Genomic DNA, 21,256 nt, shown 5'->3' with positions numbered 1-21,256 from the left:
CTGGGGCACAATCCTGCGGATTCCTTCACAGTGCCATGTGCTCTATCCCGGTGGGATTGCTGAGACACACGAGGTGGAAGGCCTTAGGGATTCTACCTTTGCTATTAATGTGAACAGTGTGAGTAACTGGGGCTGGGTTAACCACTTAAGTGTGATCTGAGCGCAGTGTGATGTCATGCAAAGGGGAATTGTGCTGTCCTCTGCTTATCCTGCAGAACGGTCTCCTTTCTTTTGTAGAGAATAATTTCTGCAAAGGCACCTAAACAGACAAAGTGGTGAACGATCGTTAGATGTTGTTTTGTCTTACTGTGGCTTTAAAAAAAATCCTTAATGGACGTATTTAACTTGAATGCCAACGTGATGAAAATTGTCCTGCAGTTTGGGCTGTCAGTTATGTCCCTGATTTTAACACCAAGAACGAATTAAGTTCCTCTCTATTTCTCCACCTGGCCAACTGGATGCCTGGTTTGCCTCACTCTCCTTTCTTCTTCTAGAAGAGCGCAAGACCCTTCAAAGTCCGGGAAGCTTATTCTCTGCAGGACAGGGGTTTCTGTCAGCTCGTGCGACCGTTGCTCACGCGAAAGTTGGATCCAAAATTAAAACAAGGGAACACCTTCTTTTTTTTCTTGTCTGGGGAAGCAGTTGGCTTTCGGAGGCCAGAGGAGAGGAGTCACAGAGGCGGCGCGCTGTCAAAACCTCCCCCGGCGTCACGGCCTAGCCCCAGCCGAAGACAACGGACGTTCGGTCCTTTTGTGAGGAAAATATGTCAAAACTTTCAAGGAACACCATGTAAAAACCATCTCTTTTGTCCGGCGTTTTGATTTCCGACACGTCACGGCGTCTGGAAGTTTGCGGGGGGGGGGGCGAGTCAAGTCGGAAGGGTGAGCTAGCTGAGGGGGCTGGTGGGGTGAAAAACGTTGCCGGCCCGCGCGGCTTTTTGTGGTAAAACGAGGCCAACGGGCATCGGAGCCGCCCTCATTCCCCCAGGCCCCCCGAGCGCGAAGAGGCACAACACACCTTCGCTGCTGCCGGCAGTTCGGCCCTCAACAAGTTGGTCCGCAGAGCAGATGTGCACCTCGCGCTGAGCCACAACCTGTCGGGCTTGCAGGCCCGGCCCGCTGAGGGTCCGCAGTGCCGCGTCCCGGCCCGCTGAGGGTCCGCAGTGCCGCGTCCCGGCCCGGTGAGGGTCCGCAGTGCCACGTCCCGGCCCGCTGAGGGTCCGCAGTGCCGCGGCCCGGCCCGCTGAGGGTCCGCAGTGCCCCGGCCCGGCCCGCTGAGGGTCCGCAGTGCCGCGGCCCGGCCCGCTGAGGGTCCGCAGTGCCGCGTCCCGGCCCGGTGAGGGTCCGCAGCGCGCTCGCGGGGGACGGCGGGGAAGTCGGCGCGAACGCGTGGCAAGCGAGGGAGGCGGGGTAGGGACCAGGGACGGAACAGGCCGGGGGGAGGAAAGCGTTGGGCAAAATCGACGTCGAAACACCCTCCCTCCTCCATGGCCTCCTCTGTCGTCGTCATCCGTGGAAGACAGCCGACACATAAAAGGGATGCAGAGGGATTTAAGCGAACAAACCCGGGTGCAGAGAGAAAAAAGGGTGGAAAAGAAAAACAGGTCATTGAGACACGAGTTTAGAGGGGGAAGAGAGAGTTGGGGACGTTGGGATGAGTTTCCCCCAAACCTCCTCCCCCCTGCGTCCTGACTAGGCAGGGTTTGGGGTTATACCTCTTCTTTTACCCCCGCCAAACGCAAATAATAAGCCACTGGTTTTATCCCCCCTCCCCGCCAGAGGGCCGAGGGGAACCCCTTCCTCCGCACGCCGGACGAGGTCAGGCCCCCGCGCGAGGAAGGCGCTGTGGCGCCCGCGCGCCCATCCCCCCGCGCTGGAGAGGCGAAGTTGTGTGCGCGCGTCTGCGCCGGAGAGACAGGCCGCGAGCGCGGGGAGGGGGTGGGGAGAGCGAGAGGGTGTGAGTGTGTGTGTGTGCGCGGATCGGGGATGGCGGCTCGATCTCTTTAAATGCGCCGGGACGCTAAGAGAGCCGGAGGCTTATTTATTTAGTTTTTTTTTTCCCTTCTCCTTTTGCTGCGCAGCCAAGCCACAGTCGGAATATTATGCATTGTTTTCTTAAGAAATAGTATTCTGGACTGTAGCTGCTACTGCGGCGGATCTCTCCCCCCCCCACCCCTGCCTTCTGTATCACTTCCTGCTCTGTGACTGGTTCAGTCCACAGCTCACCCCTCCTCCCTCGCTCTCTCGCTGTAATTCCATGCCGCCTCTGTGAGGAGATCGGGTGTTTCTGTGCACACAGTCGCACTTTTCACATGCTCGCAGTGCGCGGAAGATTTACACAGAACCGTCCACGGCAACTAGTTCACTCCTGCTTTTGAGCGCACAGGAGCAGGACATTTAACATCCACACACCCCCTGTCTTCACACGGGCGCAAGATAAAGTGTAACCATATCCTGGTTCGCGTCCATTCGGTATGCGTTGTTTTAAATAGGCTTCCCATTGTGCCCGCAGTGATAGTTTCTTTTACAGTACCCGTTCTGTTTTTTTAAACAAATATATAACACTTCTCCCCCACCCAGCACCAAACACACACCCTGACACACGTGAACTTGTTTGATTTCTATCTTGACTGTGTTTTTTCCAATGCACACAACCCCTTTCCTGAAGAGGAAAATGGGATTTAAAAAATAATATTCATGTTTTCTTTTGAACTGGCCCAATTAAAGCATGAGGGGCCTCTCAGGATACGGCACCTTTTAAAGCCGACGTCTGCGTTTCCCTTATTTTCTGCACCGCCACCCCCTCTACCATCCACTTTGCGATAAATGTTATTGCTGTTGTGATTTCAAAACACCCCGGTCGAGTTCCAGTCTCAGTCCCGCTCCACCCCGTCTCGGGACTCCAGTCCGGGTTTTGCGTCTCTCTGCGCGCCTCAGTAAAATGGCTGTGTCTCGCGGAGCCTCGTGCTGGTTTGATCAGTTTCTCGCTCTCAGTCTCGTTCTCTAACAGAAGCCCCCCCACATTCCGTGTCGGTTAATTTCATTCCCGGGATTTTTATTTATTTTTTTTCAATAACTTTTAATTCGCATCGGAGCCGGGAGTGGAGCCCGGATTCGGTCCGGTGTTAGGGGGGAATGAGCCGGGACACGGGTAAATTGTTATAAATAATTGTATTTATATTCAATGCTATTGAGTGTTTGATTGTGACTGACTCGCTGTGAAAGAGAGAGAGAGAGAGGAATATCATGGCCGCTCAGGTCGCCAGCGTCGCCACTCTCAACACCAGCCCGCCGTCCGAACTGAAAAAAGCGGATCGGGACCCACAGGAGGAGCCGGTACCGGGGGAGAAGCAGCAGGAAAATAAGGAACCGGGATCGGAGAGTGGATCCCCGGGTCAGAAGGAGCTACAGGACGGGGCCGATGGTGGAAATGCAGGGGGAGGAGGGGATCCGGAGATGAAGAACGGGAACGGGAATCCGTCCAGGGTGAACAATAATAATAACCAGAATGATTCAGGAGCTCCCGAAGGGAATAACCACCCCGGGATGGCACACCACCACCCCGCCGCTTTTCCTCCACCACCCTACGGTTACAGCCCGCACTACGGCCGGGGCCCTTTTCATCAACATGGCGGACAACAAAGCCCTGGCATGGCAGCTGCGGCGGGGCCGGCCGTGCAGCCAGGCAGCATGATGGACTCCTATCAGCCCAACTCGCACGACCACGGCTTCCCCAACCACCAGTTTAACAACTACAGCCCATTCCCCAATCGGACTGCCTACCCCGGCCAAGGGTACACTATGAATTCCCCGCGAAACAACCAGCCTCCGGCGGCTGGGGGGCAGCCAGCCAAGCAGCAGCAGCAGCCGCCGCCGCCAGCGGGAGGAACTACAGCTATGGCTGTCACTTACAATAATCAGAGGTATACTATGGGAAACCCGCAGCCGACTTCCACCCCAACCCTAAACCAGCTCCTGACCTCTCCCAGCTCGACGAGGGGCTACCAGAACTACCCCCCTAGCGACTACAGTAACCAGGAAGGAGCTAACAAGGGACCAGTAGACGTGGGCAGCAGCAGTCAGTATGGTGGCCACCAGGGTTGGCAACAAAGGACCCATCATCCGCCGCCTATGAGCCCGGGAAGTACTGGGCAACCACTAAGCAGAAATCAGGTAAAGTTTCATTCGCCTCGGAGCCCGCGGTGCTTGGCTGTGTTTTACACTCGCAGCCCTCTGTAATGGTGTAGACTAGGACCTAGTGCAATGGACCTGCCATTGTCTCTCTCTCTCTCAGACTCTCTAAAATGGCTGCCTCTCAGCTTTTTCTCCACACCACCTCCTCTAACAGCGTTTATCTAGTAAAAACAAGCGGCTGGTCGAGCCGAATCGTCGTCTTTCCGAGCCCGGCGGTGAAAAGTCGAAGTTTGGGCGGTCGGGCTAAAAGGAGAGGCGACTTTTAAAGAGGTAAAATGACAGCGAAAGGCGTTTTTTTGTTTCGCGTGTTGTTTATCTGCAGGGCAGGACGGCTTAAAAGGTAATTAAAATGTGTAATTCTCAGGGCTTTCTGTCTCTTTCAGGGGTGGTTTTTTTTTCTGTTTCCCCTGTAGCCGCTCGTTAGCAACATTGGTGTGTCCGGGGGTTATAGCAACTAATAGATCCGCACGTTTGTATTAATTACATTTGCATATTTGGATTTAATAGTGGGGAAAATTCCCAGCATGGCAGTAAGATTTCCTGATCCTTGTAAAATGCATGTAACATTCCAGAAAATACTAAAACAGTGCTGGCTTTATAAACGTCTAGTTGGAGCTGGAAGTTTTTTTTAACACTATATTTGCTGAGTTTTTACATTGACCTCCTATTCCTCTCGGAGAATGGCGTTTTAATTCTGTCCCTGCATTCCCAGATCGGGGCTCTTCTTTCCTTAGGCTGCTAGTAAACAATGGCCAGTGATTTGAGTAAGTGCAGATTGCTTTGCTTTGGGATTTGAATTATGGAGGTAAAATCCTTCTGTCAAAGCCAGGAGACAGTTGGTCTTAGGTTGACATGCTAGCTGAGATCTGATTGGCTCTCCATCCTCTGCTCTTGGCCATTTATAATTGCATCTGATGTAATGCTACAACAATCCCTGATTAGCTCATATACTTTTACACTCTGAAGATAACAGAAACATCTTAACAACACACATTGCTTACTTTCAGGCATGCTGCCTCTCTTGATCCCAGAACTATCTTCTGTGATGCTTGTAAAAGGTCAATTTGTCATTGATAATGGTCAGTTTAATATGTTACATTTTCCCCCCAGTGTCTTACTTAGTATATGTCATTAATAAAAAAAAATCTTCCAGCTTTGTTCAGTGTTTATGGTTGTATTTGTGTAAGGGCGCATCTTGTTGATAGTTTGATCAATAATTTTAATAGTCACAGGTCATTTTTGGTTATGATGGAGTGTGAAATGGATCTGTTTGACTGGACGGGGAAATAATTTTAAAACCTTAATGTCCATTTTCTCTAATCCGTATTAGTGATAACATCCACATCTCATTATATAAGCTTTTGAGCAGTTTCAATTATTAGAACTAGAACTTTTTCAGTTTTTTTAATCCAAGTAATTCTGTATTTCTTGGGTGTATTCACCAAGTAAACCATTCATTCATATATTATTATTAGGATAAATTAATAGTTTACTTAGTGGAATTTCCCCCCCACATAGTTTCTACCATCTGGATGCTATACTTTAATGCTTTTAATGCTTTTTTTTAAAGCCTCCTAACTTTATAAAAAGTTATCAGAATTGTTCATTTTAATTTTATTAACAATTACAGTATAGCTCAGAGGTTGTTCTTTTTCAGGGAGTGAAAATTAATTTTGAGATTGTTGTGGCTTTAGATAATTGATAAAGGGTCTTAGATTGATTGCACATTATAAAGATTAAATAAATCCTCTCATCGAGAATTTGAATTTAGGGTTCTAATTGCATAGCACAACTGATTAGATTATTTATAGAAGTGGATAGATGTCCATTTTTTACTAAGATGTAAATTGTAGTGTGTGATGTTATGAAATTGAATTCCAGTTGTCCATGTCACACTGCTGTGACTTTAGTGTGGGGTCATGTTTTCATTAATTTATTTTGTCTCGTTGCTTGGTCGGAAAGCTTCACATCACAGGTGGAGATCCCTGGGCTCTGAAAGATGCTTCGAGTCTGCAGTTTAGTGGCCTGGTGGATTGAAAAGAAAAGTGCCAAGCTGGAAATGACCAAAATGGAGGTGGCTGGCCTGTCGATTTCCATACATTTCTGTGGAGGTTATTAATAATGTTTACAACTGTTCTTCTTGCAGCAGATTATATGAGCTGTCAGTGTCTGTAGCCTGTCCAGCCCATGATCTTCGCTACAAAGTTGCAGTTACATACAGGGATTTGCAGGCTGCTCTAGGTTTTCTGTGCATCTTTAAAGCTTTGTAAGGAGGGAGCTGGCAGTATTGACTGTAGGCAGCTGTGAAGGTGCATGTGATTGGTTATGCTTGCCCTGTTGTGTACTTTTTTTTCCTGTTTATCAGATCCTGCTTTTCTTTGTGAAGGTTCTGTTTTTTTCAGGTTTTTCTTGGATTACGCGAAATTAAATTTCAGCGGATGAGTCTGAACAATGCAGCTCGGAACAATGCAAACACATTTCTAATACTGTTAACATTTCGCCAGAACTTTCCAAGCAATACTTGTATGATGAGCCGATTGCATGCATCTTGTATGTCGCCTCTACCCCTCTAAATTGAACTTCTAGGATGTATAACTTAGAATGCTACAGATTGAAATCTGCTTTCAACTGCTAGAGGTAGAACATCTTTTCCTTGCATGTTATGCTGAGTTGCTAATGATAAGTCATAAACACTGCTCAGTGCTCCCGATTTGAAAGGAAAATAAAAGGGCTTAGCTTTTGAACCTTTGTTGCGGGAAATGTAATTTTTTTCTTTTGGTTGTAAACAGGAAAAATGAATCTTCATCTTGGGCACCTTCTCCTGGCACGGTTTCATACAAGAAATGTGACATGCTGCTGTGTGTCTGCAAGCCTCAGTTAACTGTTGCTACTACGGTTCAGAATTTTTTTTTTTAATAAGGGACAATCAAACTGGTATTCAGAATAATGTAACCATAAAGATGTAACAGCCAGTCAGGGAGCTGTTGTATATTTGGCCTGTTGTGTTACAGGTTGTTTACTGGGGTACAAGGGCTTCACTTTCATTGTGCTCAAGTGACTCTTCTGGTATTTTTGTTTCTGTCCCTATTGAAATTGAACAGAGGCAGTACTGATGTTCTTTTATGGAACTAGAAGGAACAGAGGACTTTGAAAGTGAAGGAGAGATGAAAAAGGAAAAACAGAGTTGGAATACACATTTTTGGTTTTCAGACTGCTCATCCTGGTGAGGGTCGTGAGCACCCAGGGCACACCCTGGAAACACAGGGCACCGTGCAGGACTGCGAGCGTGGGGCTGCTCTCGCCCGGGATGGGGTGGGGATGCCAGCTGTCGAAGGGCACAGCTCCCAGCAGTCTATCGCACCTAACCAGTGTGTATCCAAAAAACGAAATATTCAAGGAGGGCAGCCCCCTTGGAATGGATACATATTCCTTTTAATAACATATTACAGATATTTACAGAACTGTAGTGCAAAATCAGGAAATGTTCGGTTTGAAAGCTTCTAGCAAGGATATAAGATTTTCTCATGTGCTAAGGAAACTGGATTCAAAACTGCAGCAGAGAGGCAATGGAGAGTGACACCCTGCAGTTTGCCTTGATTTCTGTTTAATTATCTTATACCTTGCTGGCCTTTACCTGGTCAGGCTCCCTGGATGTCGAGTGGCCCAGATGTGCTTTCTGCAAAAACAACACTAGAAGGCAAGGAGCACACTAGCTGAGGGGTGAATTAAGGCCTAATTAGATTTAACTTTTGTGTTGGCACATCATTTTAACATTTGAGTGGAATCAATCTTTCACATAGATTATTTTTAATAGGCTTTAAGAGAAAACACTTAAGAGACTGTTCTTTGGTGATCCTGCACAGAGATGGTGTTAAGATAGTCTGGCTAGTGTGACCTCTAAGTACTGTGTACTGCTACGGACTAGAGTATCTGCTTTAATTTCTTGATCTAATTGCAAAGAATTTGATCCCTCATCTATGTAGAATTTTAGGGGCTCTTGAATATATTGCCATTAAGAATGAAAAGGGATTGGGACTTTAAGAATGCTGTTTGGTGATCCTGCACAGAGATGGCTTCAGATAGGAGAGTCTGCTCCTCTTAAGTGTACACTGAGCTGTTGTTTTCAATCTCCTGCTCATTAATAAGTCAGATGCGTGTGTGGCAGTGTGTGTATTTACAACTGCCTGCCCATGTGCTGATGTTGCTCTGCGCTCTTACATTTTATGCTCAGATGTCGTAGGCAGCAGATTAGAGGGCTGGGGTTCCAATCACTGTCTGTAGACGTCCACTGGGCCCTGTTTACAGCAGATATGTGTAAGAAGTTATCAGAGCTGGCTAGCTTAGAGGTTAATGTACTTAGTTTACATCTTAGATCAGGTTAAAATTCATTTATTAATGCCGAATAGCAACAGGAAAGCATGGGTGAAATTTGCAAGTCCACTGACTTCCTGATAGATTTCAGTGGTTTTCTGGAATATTCCACTGATGGGCTCTCCCAAAAAGGCAAAGATATGCATGTAACCTGGTGTTTTGAAGGTAGTAATATCCCCTAGCCTGTTTCAAACCCCACTGATTTCATTAAAAGGTCACCAGTTTCCTAGGTTTAGTTCATTTATATTCCTGCTTTATTTTCTTTTAGCAGAAGTTAATCTTGCTAAAGGCAAGTGCTAATTAATGTTAGGGTCCACACCCATCACACCTTTCTTACCACACTGGACAGGATACTGTTTCTGAGCCCGTGAATTTGGTGCTTTCTGAACTTTGCTGGGGACTACACTGATGATTTAGAAAAACTGCAAAGTGCTGGTCAGTATCATCCCAAAAAAGATGACATTTTTTTTGCAAAAATTTCAAACATTTGAAAGTGCATCTGTGCTTTGGTTGTGTAGAAGAAGTGAAGAACTGCAGAGGAGTGAAGAAGTTAAAGGCGAAATGATGAAAGCTGTTCTCTGTAACAGTGAGTTTCCTTTTTCTCAAGGCCCACAGCTTTTGGGGCTGGATGGTTCTTGGCTTTTACAAATTGGCAAAATTCTGAAATTTTGCCAAGGTAAAAGTAAATTCTGAAATTTTGCCAAGGGCCAATGGACGCATGGTACAAATTATTTCAGTAAGCGTCTTGATGGTGTCTGAATGGAAAAGGAGTGCTTAACATGATATCCGAAAAGGTCACTAGAACTGTTTCAGCATCATAAACCTCTGTTTTTAATCACTTGCACTCTTCAAAATTTCTTCCATTGCCTGTAATTATGGATGTATAGACATATTTAAACCCAACGTACTTTGAAGGGTACTTAACTTGAGAATTTTCCTTGCTGATCAGTTTCAGTTTCCAAGCTTTGCGAAGTGTCAACTCTTCTCTCTTGAGAATGGGAGCATGTGTTGCAAATGCTAGTTGTATTTCCTTAATTGTGTTTGGCACCCCTTTTTAACGTATGAACTGGAGAGAACAATTTGGCTTCGTATGCTGATGAAATATTTCTGGCTTTTCAGAGAAATAGAGAATGAGGTGGACAGAGTTTTATATACATTAACGAAGGCCGGGATGAAGCCCTATTTACTTTGCTAAAAGATGTTAATGCACTAATTGAGACTATAAAATGATACAATATTACTTCCTATGTTTGGAGCTATCGATTGCAGTGTGATGTCTGTTAAAACAGAAGTACTAGAATTACATTTATTAAAATACACCAATTTATGCAGAAGTGAGTTATAGGCGGCAGCAGGCAAGGTGGTGTTCAGACAAAAGTCTCCTGGTGAAAAAATGTTGTATAGACTAATGCGGTTTAGTCTTGTTCCTGAAGGGCCATTTTCCACAGGTTTTATAGGTAACTTAAAATCCTCAGTGAGTCAAGATCTGGACTTAATATCACTGAAGTCAACAACAGATTCAAATAATGTCATGAAGAGTACAGAGTGAAAACCAGGACATGTGAAGTCCTGCAGGACGAGGAGTAAATATTAGTGATGCAGAACGAAGTCAATGTGTGGTTTCAGCTATCAGTAGTCAGAAAATGGTATAGTGACAGATGAATTGCTACTGCTTTAATGTTAGCTTGAAGAAAAGTCAAATCATAAGGAGTTGGAAACATTGGGTTCCCTTGCAGGTAGGACTGGATTTGAGGTCATGTTTTAGTTTGCATAGAAATTGGGGTGAAGCATCGGGAATACAGGGCAGGGGATGGGATCCTTGTTTTAAGGGTTCCGATGGACAAAGGGTTTGTCGAATCACATAAGAGCAGGAGCAAGCTTGTTTTGTAGGACGTGACCAAAGCAACCTTGATCACATGCTGCTGGAGATCTGTTTCTGGGCTAATTTTCTGTTAATTAAACCATTGACTGGCTGTGCCCTCTTGAGTGTGCTGGTAGCCTTTGGCTAATAATTATATGTGGGAAATGATGGTGATTCATCAAGATCAGAAATCAAATTGTACTGTTATTGCCATTTGCTATTAAAAATGGAAAGGAAGGGTGAGTACCAGATGTCTTGTAGATATGTGAACTGATATTTCTGCTGTTGATATTTCATTGTGTTCTTATATTTGCTACTTTTTTGATAGTGTGGCTTAGGACTGATATTCCTAATAACACAGTAGCTAGTAGCTTGTGAGTTTCTTTATTCTGTGGGTGGCTAGAGAATTGTGGCCCGTTATGCCTGTCTGTGTCCACTACCATTCTTGATAAAGAATTTTCTCACTAAAACTTTTTTGCGTTGCCTTACTCACTTTTTAGTAATAAACTAAAATTAATTAAAATGGCAAACGTAAGGTGATAGCCTAAAAGAGATTTTCATAGTGCACGGGATGTTTCCAGAACACACCAGCATTTTAGGCAGCGTTACCAGGCACATTGTTGTTGCTTTCCTGGGACAAATTTGTAGTGAAATTCTGACATTATAATATTACATTCTGCTTTTCAACCATTATATCACCGCAAACATGAATAGTGACAGCACAATTTCTTTGCAATCTTCCAGAAATAAAGTAGTGAATTTAATTTTAGGTACTGTAGCACAGATTTTTTCATTTCAATTGTATGTTCAGTAATGGAATTAATATGCTGGACGCTGTCTCTTGATAAGTGCCTGTCTTTGATTTGGAAACAAGGGATATGAATTGTAATTGCTGAGTGCAAATGGGTTACTCTTCACACCTGTAAGTCATGATATCGCACTTAAAGTCATCATCTGCCATTTCTGGAGTAACACTTTTTAACCCTGCATGTGTGTATTATGGTAATCTTTTCATTGTGCCTGTACAACCCAGCATGACTTAACACTTGTCAGTTTTGGTTGAGTCTTTTTGACCTTCGCATCACACAGTGGATCAGTTCGTCTGAAGTAGTATAGTTTTGGGAGAAGCATGATCAACTAGCTGTGACTGCACAGTTTCACTGTAAGTGGTCACTAAAATGTCTTCTAAAAGATTTTAAGTCTTTAAGTATTTCTTCATGTATTTAAGAAACTAGACTGGCTTTAAGGTGTCAGTCTATAAGTGAAACATTTTCAGCTTTCAAGCCAGAATATAAAGATGGTTATTATCATGGTGATATTGGTGTAGAAACCCAGTTCAATCTTTGATCTTGACTGGCAATATGAAGTCATGTTTTCTAGAATTAGCTAGGTAGCAATGTGAAGGAGTGGTTAGTGCTCTCCTTTTATAACTGGAAGGTTGTAGGTTCAAATCTGAACTGTGCCACTGCTGTTGTTCCCTTGAGCAATGGATAACTGTCGGCCAAACTAGCTCTTGAGATTTGTTTTTACTGCTAAAGAAGGAGGCCATTTGATAGTATATAAAAACATGTTGATCATTAATAACCAACTGTTGTTATTGCTGTGAAGGGAATTGGAATATTTTCTCTGGTTTCCAGGAAGTCTCTTTTAAATAGGCAACATCTTGTTAGGCTTGGTCAATTCAGCAGCTCCCCATGCTGTAGACAAATTTCAGTCAGGAAATGGAGAAATTTACTGTATAAGAAAGACTAATAACATCCAAACACAAATGTGGTTAATTCTAAACTTCTTGCCTGGTATAAAAGGCTTTACATAGTTTGCATAGGCTTTTCTTTTTAAAATTGAACTCTAAAGTTGCTTTCTTATTACATCTGTATGTTCCTTTGCTGTCCTCGGAATGGGATATTTACTATCATAGGCAGCTTTACCTTATCTAGAACACCTCTGTGATGAAGGACTGTGCTCAGAATTGTCTTTGTGGGGTAGAACATACACTTCAGAGGTAACTTCAGGGAACCCAGTAGGTGTTCTTAGTTTTCTAAGGAACCCATTTTGAAAAATTGTCATTTTTACTATTAATGTTGCACCAAACTGACACAACAGGAAATGGTCAAGACATTATTTGTATATTTTAGGAACTGGAAGCAATCACAGTACTGTGGCGCGCTGGGATTTTCTCTGTAGTGACAAGGTTGTTTAGGTTGGGAAGGATTTCAGCTGTTGGCCTTTTACCATCGAGTTCCATTAATACATTGTCTGCAGAGTTCCAGCCTTTACCAGATAACTAGAAAGAAAGAGAGAGTGCACTCCATTACCCCAGTAAGACACTGAATTCACGAAGCCAAACTGTGGGTCTTAGTGGAATTTCACCAGCTTTCTGAAAGAGCGCAGGTAGGAGTCATTATTCACTTCTTCAGATGTGTAACTTGATTTTATCTGTCTGGTGAAAGGCTAGCCAGGGTGTTCGTGTTTTGATGTTGCATGTAGCTTTGATAGCCATATAATCAGCAGTTAATAGTCATTTTCTTTTACCTTTGTTTACACTAATTAACAATTTTGAACTTTTAATTTTATTCAGCAAGTCATTTAGATAAAAAATTGTCATCTTGCTTAGAAGAATAAGTAGTGTTTCATGCTTCCTGAGCATGTTGATGTACATCTTTAGGGTTTTTTGCAATGGTTTTATAAATTGTCAAAAAGTTACTTTTTGACTTGTCTGTGAATTCATCTGTGATACAACATTTCATAGTCATTATAAAATTAATCAAAGGTTCTGATAGTTATTTTCATAATCTGTGCAATACATTTATATTTATATTTGCATCTATATTTATATTCATATGTGTGATACGATTTTTCTGTGTACTGTTCTGTTCTAGTTTGTTCTTCGTGTGTCCGGACTGTGAGTAACTCTTTTAGTGGACCCCTCGCTGTACTGATTGTATTGTATGTATTGTACTATTATTATTATTATTGTATCATTGTCTGTGTTAAGCTGCTGTTGCACTGCAACTTCCCTCACGGGATCAATAAAGTATCTATCTAATCACAAAGTTTTTAAGAGGCAGTGCTCTACAAAATTGAGGCTGCATCTCAGGTCCTGACTGTTGCATCCCCTTTTCAGCATCGGCACATCAGAAAGGCTTGTATGTAAGAGGAGGCCATCTGGCCCATTGTTTTCGTCTAGTTTGGTTGTGCTTTAGTCTTTTAGCCAGTACTGACTGTACTGGGAACCATCCCTCCATTTTCTTACTGTTTCTTCCAGCTCGGGGTTGCAGGGGCGTCGGGAGCCTATCCCAGCAATCAGCGGGCACAAGCCCCAGCTCTCCCAGTACCATGCCACCCCTGTCCCGGGAACTACCCTCCAAAATACAGGACCATCCTGAGCGCCCTGATGCAAAGGGACGCTTTAGAGCAGTCAGACCGAATGCGCATGTCTCTCATGTCTCTGGGGGGTGGGAGGGTGCAGGACCATGATTGTTTCTACATGGAAACATGGCACAATGGGGTTTCCCAGGTTAGACGTGAAGCTGGGACCCTGGAGGTGTGCACACTACTGGTAGAAAGTGACTGCTTTTGGCTGTAGAAAAATTACTTTGACTGGGCTTTGAAGGTTTTCTCTGAAACACTGGACGTGACAGTGTAGTGTCCTGAATCCGTAGTGTTGGAATCGCTGTTGCGTTTTTCAGCTGCCATTTCTAGCGTGCTGCAAATGGGCATACATCACGTGGCAATGAAACCCGCCTCAAAGTGCACAGGTGAAATCGTCAGCTACGTGAGCATTTAAGCCAGTGGCAGCTTGTAAGTTGAGGTGCTGGCTGCTTAAAAATATGTATCCTTTTAAACACCTTTTCATGTGTAAGGTGTCCATTAAATGGAGTGGATCCTCCTTAAAACTTAACGACAACTTCAGGTTTGCTGCCTTTTGCATTCGTTTGCAATCTGTTATGTTTTTTAGGCAGCAGTCACTGAGGAAGGCTGTTGGCATTTCTGTCGCTTAATGTGATTGATTATGGTGTTAATTTGTCTAGGCATTGTGTGGCTGAAGGATTTAATCAGATTTATCTACAGGTATGTATATTGGTTTACTTCAGAATGCATGTAGTTTTTTTGTTAACATAAAAACAATGCATAGGGCATGGTACTGGCAGTCGTCAACTTCCTGATGTCATGGGCTGTAACTCACATGTACAGATAGACACTTGATGTCAACTTTGTGAACAAGACTACCATATAAAAGGAACATTTTTAAATAAATTGGATAAGATTTACAAACTGCCTTAAATTAAAAATTGTCTGTGTAATGTTACCATGATGACTTTGTCGAGTTTAAGATCATGTTTAATGCCAGTTCACAGCAAATATGGAATACTGTTAAGCCGTTCCCTTTAAAACAACATGAAACAAGGGTTTCCAGTAAACTGGTAACATTGCTCAGCTGTTCGCTCTGTCTGACCGTTGGCAGAAATAGTGAACAGCTGATCAGTATTTCACGTTTACTGCACTCAAGCATTAATTGCCAATTTACGTCTCGCAAAGACATAATGCTGAATTGACAAATTAATTTTTTAAATTTATTTTAAAGGCTTATTAAATCTCATACTTTCTGTCCCAGCAAATGCTGAGTCCTATGGGTAGTGTGTCTATACATCATGTAATTCTAAATTCATGGAAAAGTGTATAAAATGTTGAATGTTGTAATAAAATTTGTATTTTCTGAATATGCATTACTTAAATAAGAATTGCAATGATGATAGTTGATCTCTATGGTACATCAAATAGGATTAAGAATTAGTCACTGTCCAGTGAAATACCACTTCAGTGGAAGGTGCTGTTTGTGCTGTTAGTTGACATTTTGTAAGTGTTTAAAGAAACTAATTTATTTCAAGCCCATTTAATCAGTATGTCCACATTACAGGTAATTTGCTAAGCAAGTTGCCCTACACCATTGGAAATCCGAATATTGACAGGAGGACAATCTCAACAGCAAGTGCTAGAGCAGCACATGACGTAAAATTTGTATTGAACTGGGTCCCACTGAATTACAGCTAAGTCACTCCTTGTGTTTTCTCTTCTGTCTGGCTCCCCTACAACCCTCTATTGGATAAAGCAGCCAGAAAATGAATGTTTCTTAGTGCTGGCAGGTTAGAAAGTGAAAATACATCTGTGAAATACTTCTGCAAGAAGACACATTTGTGACCACATTTGCGAGCTGATGGAGAAAGTGTGCTCATTGTGAGCCGTTGTGTCATTGAGGGGCAGCCCGTGCTGCAGGCTCTGTAAAACTTGTTGAGGCCGTGGCAAGTGGCTTGTTCATTGAAATGTTTGCCATCTGCAGTCGGTTATTTCACATACACAGCTTTTTCAAGTTTTAGTGCCAGTCACAAAGAGTACAAAACTAGAACTTTTCCACTGTGGAGACATCTGGGGTATTCAATGGTCAGTATTAACAGTGATTTTCCCGTTTTGAAATTCCCAAGCTGGAGCTCGATTAAGCTCTCTGCTAACGGAGACCTCGACAGACAGAGGTGTCCTTTGGTGATTGCCGGGCATATATGTCAGCTGACTACACTCACCCTGGGACAGTCCTGTTTTTTGGAGGCTTCTGGTCACAGACAGGGATGCACCAGCCTGACACCACCCCTAATTTGGTCTCGCCCGTGGCAACCCATTCCCTGCTGCACTAGGCTACGGCTAAATTTCACACCTGCCTCTTCAGGACACCTGCCCTACTCGCACTTGGGTGCAACGTTTCCCCGGACAGCTTTCACTTGTTCATGCTTGTAGCAATCGGAAGGCTGACATGTCATTCCAAAACCCGGGGTTCATTCAGTGCCCTGCCTGTTAGGAGCAGGTCTGTTTTAGAACATTTGCCTCTGCACTGTTGAGCTGTTTGTATTTACTGATTGCAGGCCAGCCTTTTTGTTTGTTAAAGCAAGACACAAAAAAGAAAGGCTGCACACTGAAGGTTCAGCTCGTCTTTTTAGTTGTCTGGAAAAAGGCAGCACTCCAGCTGGTTTGGTTCTGTCTTAATGGAACCATTATCGCACAGCAAGTCAAAAATGTAGTGAAGCATCATCCATCCACGTTTATATTTTTACACCCAGTGTTTCAAGTCATAATGAACCTTTGCTGAGTAATTTTTTGAAAGTGCAATGTAAATGTCTTTATTGCCTGTCATATCTTGGTTTAGCCATCATGATTAAAATGTTATTCTTCTTGGCACAGTTTTAAGTGCAAGGGTTCAAACACTCTGTTGGTTCCAAACAGCAAACACGGTCTTGAGGGACTAATCTTCACTTTAGTTGTAAGGGCTTGTGTCCTGCCTGTATAAGGCGTTAATGTGATTGTATCCTCCCAATTGTGAAATTGAAAGTCAGTGACTAGAGGGACTGTACAGTACTGTTGGCATGTGTGTATTCAAGGAATTTGTAGCTGTTCATTTGTGTTGGCTAGCTGACTAATTAATACCCGTTCCCCAGTGGAGCTGATTCCTAATCATTTATGTCCCATGTGAGGCTGTGTTCTGAGGTGGATTGTGTCATTGTGTGTGCGTATGTTGTGTTGTGGTGACAGTTCCACAGGGATGTTTTCAGTAGGTTGTATCAAGTCCTCACTGCATTGGAGTAACAGGCCTGGTTAATTTTGTACATGCTTTTAGCCTCTGTGCATTTGATAAGGTGTACAGTCTGGATGTGTGGTGTTCTTTAGTTTTTAAATGTGCAAGCCTCACACATCTTCCTCAAATGGCATTTTAGAGACAAATGTTGCTTGAAAGCTGTGCCATAGTATTTAAATGCCAGTTTAACATGGAATATTATAATGCAGCCTTCCTTTAATTTTTAGTGCTGCACAATACGTGCTTAAAGTACCAATTGAAACAATCTTGCCAGTGTACCTATAACATTTTTGTATTCTATATCTTTTAAATGGAAGTTTTATCATTTGGGCTCTAGTTTTATGCAGTCATTTCTTTGCAAGGTTAAAATGTCAGAAAGTCATTAATTAAAAGCAAGGTCTGTCTACAAAGTTTTGAACATTGTAAACATTAAAAATATTTTTGTCTTGAAGAGTAGTATATGATTGAGCTGTAGATCTTGAAAAATGGTCCTTTATGGGTTTAACAATTACAGAAGACTGGATATTTAAATAAACAACAAAAAATATATATACAATATCCAATTTAGAAAATCAGCACAATATAGTCAGTTCCCTTGCTTCTGTCTTTGGCAAAGAAAATTAGTTCAATTTAACACATTTAAAAAGTCTGGAGTAAGTATATGATGCCCATGGTGCTTATTATATTTTTTGCTTTTAGACAAATGTCAAATTCTGACTGTTTCATAGGGCGACATTGAAATTTAAAGGTAATTCATTTCATTTGACATTTACTTTTAAAAAATGTTGGATTAGCATAGTAATTTCCTCTCAAAAACTTGTGGCAATCGGCTGGCTTGATTTACATAATATATGTATGTCTTTTATGTAAAAGTGGTTAACCTTAAAATAGATGTTCTTAGTTAAGTGGGGAAATGAAGCAGCCCTCAGGTAACAGCACAGCTGAGCAGCAGTCACGGGCTGGGACTGTTTCACTATCGAATTTGTGGTGCAGAGTGACAGGCTTAATGGTGATCTTTGGAGGGGGGGGTGTTTTTGGATGTGTTCATCTCTGACCGTTACTCTGGTTATGTTGCCTTTTTGCTGCAGTTTAAGGTTTTCATTGGAAGCCCATTTTTCTTTCTGAAATTCTGCGACTCCGCAGCAGTGCGCTTCTTATCAGATCTACAGTTGTTATATTTCCGTCAAATTGGAGTTTGTGCATTCAGGACAGGAGCTTATATCGAAGACATGTATGCGGTCTCAGTGGTGGTACTTCAGATTACTGTTGATTACGTAAAGATATCCTTGGGATCAATCTTTTCTTCAAATGAAGAAACGTACTTGTGAAGAATAAACGGCAAAATGCTGCAGGTTGCCAGTATGCCCAACTAGTAATAGGTCGTTCCTGTCGTAGGAAGACCTTAAAAATAGATATATAAGGCAAAGAGGAAGCAAAACTTGAAAGAGGAATAGGTTCCTCTTTCAATAGGCTAGATGAAGTTGCCCTCCTGTCTTTAGTACATTGGTGGGTATACTGTGTGTTAATTTTGTGTGACTGGTGTATAATTATATTTACCATTTGGTAAATGCCAGGGGGAAATCATTTAATAAAACGTGCCGGGTAAGAAGTTTACTAACCGCTTTCTTTTGTGCAATCTGAAGGCAGATGGCTTCAAAGCTATTGGCTTTCACTAGTATATTGTGATTAAAGCTTCGCAGGGCTTTGGGATTGCTTTTTCTGAGCAATAGAACCCCAGAATTTGCATACATGGTAACTGTGTTCTGCTGGTGGATGTGCAAATGATTTAGAAGATGGATGGATGACGTTCCTATTCCGAGCTATATGTGAACATATATATACTGCACGTCTTTGTTTGGTTACTTGATCAATTTCAACAGTGTTGAGTTGTAGCTTGTTGAAGTCTAGGTCCCTGCTTCGCTGTTGCTGTTGAGGGACAGTTGGTTTAGTAGGGCGCGGTGCAGTGTGTTTGGGGAAACTCTGTCGTCAGTGTTCAGAGAGTGGCTTTGAGACTGCTGCTGTCAGAAAGCTTTAACCATATTCATGTATAAAGTCTGACACTGTCGAGAGGTAAAGTGTTAAATGACTGTGACCTGCTGTAGCGTCGGAGGTAGTTGACTGGTAGTATCTCATCTTGACCCATTTCACACTTGACTGCCTCAAATTAGGTTGGCATTTTTCCTCTGCCCCTTCCCTGTTCACTCTAGAGGTTTAAGGTGCTCTAGAGCATTCACTCTCGTCACTGCAAAGCTTGCCTGAATTTCTGCACACAGGTTTTCGGGAACACGGGCATAAATTTCAATATAAAAGGGTAAAATTACTTGGCTGAAGTCATTGATAGAATGATTACAAAAGCACACACAAAAATGGATACATAAGATGAATATAGAATCTCTTGCACTGTTTGTACTATACTTCATAAACTACTTATATGGTTGAAAGCTGTTCCCCCCACTAAGCTTTCGTAAGACAGTCTGAAGGTTAGAGTTTTCTGTCCATTTCTTTATCATTTACTCGGCAGCCTGAGTTTAATATGATTCTTTGTTATACTGGGCTAGTGTCTTACGATTTATCCTGTGGCGAACTAACAGTGCTAGTACCTGCTCGTAACTGATCCCTACGAATGATGAACAAAGTTTTGTTACAAACTCAGTGTTCGTTTTATTAGTTGGCAAATTAGTACTAACAGCTAATGCATTTATAAAAAGCCATTATCACCACTACAGCGTTACTGAATGTAATATACAGTTGTATATTGGATTTGTCAGTTCAAAGTACTGTGGTACCTGCGTGTTCGGCATGAGATTTGGCAAGGGGGCCCAGAGCTGGATTGGCATGTAACTTCATGGTGAGAATGTTAGCATTCGGAGACAGACCGGGGCTGCGCTAGCATGCAAGTTCATATGGGGTTTAAGGTTTCTGTATTGCATTATTATAAATTAATGTGGTTGTGACTTTACTTGTGTGAGCCTTTTTGCCTGGGGCACCATGTTAAACACCTAATATACTCTCAGTGCTGTCTCTACTAAAGAAACTGAAACCTAGACAAACAAAATAGTTGTTTCAGCAGTGTCTTGAATAAAGAGTAAAAAAAAAATGCGGTGTCTGCTTTCTTTACATCGCTCCTTTTTTTGAAGACAGATCAGTAAGTGAGGACCTTGGTTTAAAGTCTTATTTGGGTGACCGCCTCTCCTACAGGAGAGTTTCTCCACCTTTTCCACCCCTCTGTACGTGGACAAATACACAAAATTCCTGGGTGCTACCCCTCTCCTCACAGGTTAAAGACACCAGCCCAAGCACGTTATTTTTGAAGTACGCTCTAAGCCTGGAAGTGCACAGTTGCCTTATCCTGGCAGGAATTGATGACCGTGACACACCGGGTCTTGCTCAGCTGCTCTCGGAGGCTCACTTGTCTGTTTTTCAATTCTGTCAGCCTTGAACAATTTGACTCCCACCTCTTGGGATCCCCACGTACACTTCAAGACATAACAACTCTGGTTCCTCCAAAATCTAACGCATCTAGACTTCCATTTAATTTCTTTCTTGCACATGACTTTTCTCCAATTCTGCAGCACACCTATTACTATCTTGCTCCAGATCCCCAAAACACCCTTTGTGTATCACATGGAACACTGGTTGAGAAATACTGTTATACAGCCAAATTTTCCCTGTCACTGTACTGAGGCATTGGCTTGGGAATCAAGAAGGAAGAACCACCACTCTGCTTAAAGGTCCAAGGGATCAGGCCACAATATGGTGACAGTGATGCCTACAATTCAGAAATGCTTGTCAAAAAGCCTTTTTCTCTATTGGATAACTTTTGTCCTAAAGGCTCCAATTTGCTTGCAGGCTTAAATTTGAACTGTAGCCTCAATCCTTGGGATTATTTCATTCTTTTGCAATAACTACATTTCTGCCTTTTCTTGTTGCCTTACTGTTTTTGCTGTGAATTGGCCTTTATTTTATTAGTAACATTAAGAAGGGAATCTGATTTGGGACCAAAAATAATCTTGGTACTGTACAGGCTTTTGTAAGTAATACACTGCTTGTCAGAACACAAAGCCTCTAGACTAGGAGGCTCATCTTGTTCGGTGGCTAGTAGTTTATTGATCTGAGCCTGTGCCTTCAGAAGGGCCTACGGGAATAATCTTCAAAAAGTACTGTGAAGTAGCTTGCTCCAGATCCCCAAACCACCCTTTGGGTGTATTTATC

At 42.9% G+C, this 21,256-nt stretch overlaps 1 protein-coding gene across 1 annotated transcript in view; it reads left to right on the top strand.

Annotated features, from left to right (window-relative positions):
- The first annotated feature begins 2,918 nt into the window (after positions 1-2,918).
- The window catches only part of LOC102689928 (AT-rich interactive domain-containing protein 1A), a 68,924-nt gene continuing 50,586 nt past the window's right edge, over positions 2,919-21,256 (top strand). Inside the window, exon 1 of the mRNA XM_006631269.3 lies at positions 2,919-4,172. Coding sequence (XP_006631332.2) covers positions 3,246-4,172 — 927 coding nt within the window. The 5' untranslated portion in view covers positions 2,919-3,245. The remainder of the gene's footprint in view (positions 4,173-21,256) is intronic.

This window comes from Lepisosteus oculatus, chromosome 11 (assembly GCF_040954835.1).
Source record: "Lepisosteus oculatus isolate fLepOcu1 chromosome 11, fLepOcu1.hap2, whole genome shotgun sequence".
Lineage (NCBI taxonomy): Eukaryota > Metazoa > Chordata > Actinopteri > Semionotiformes > Lepisosteidae > Lepisosteus > Lepisosteus oculatus.
Note: the sequence above shows the minus strand (reverse complement) of the source record. Positions and strands in the feature narration are given on the sequence as shown.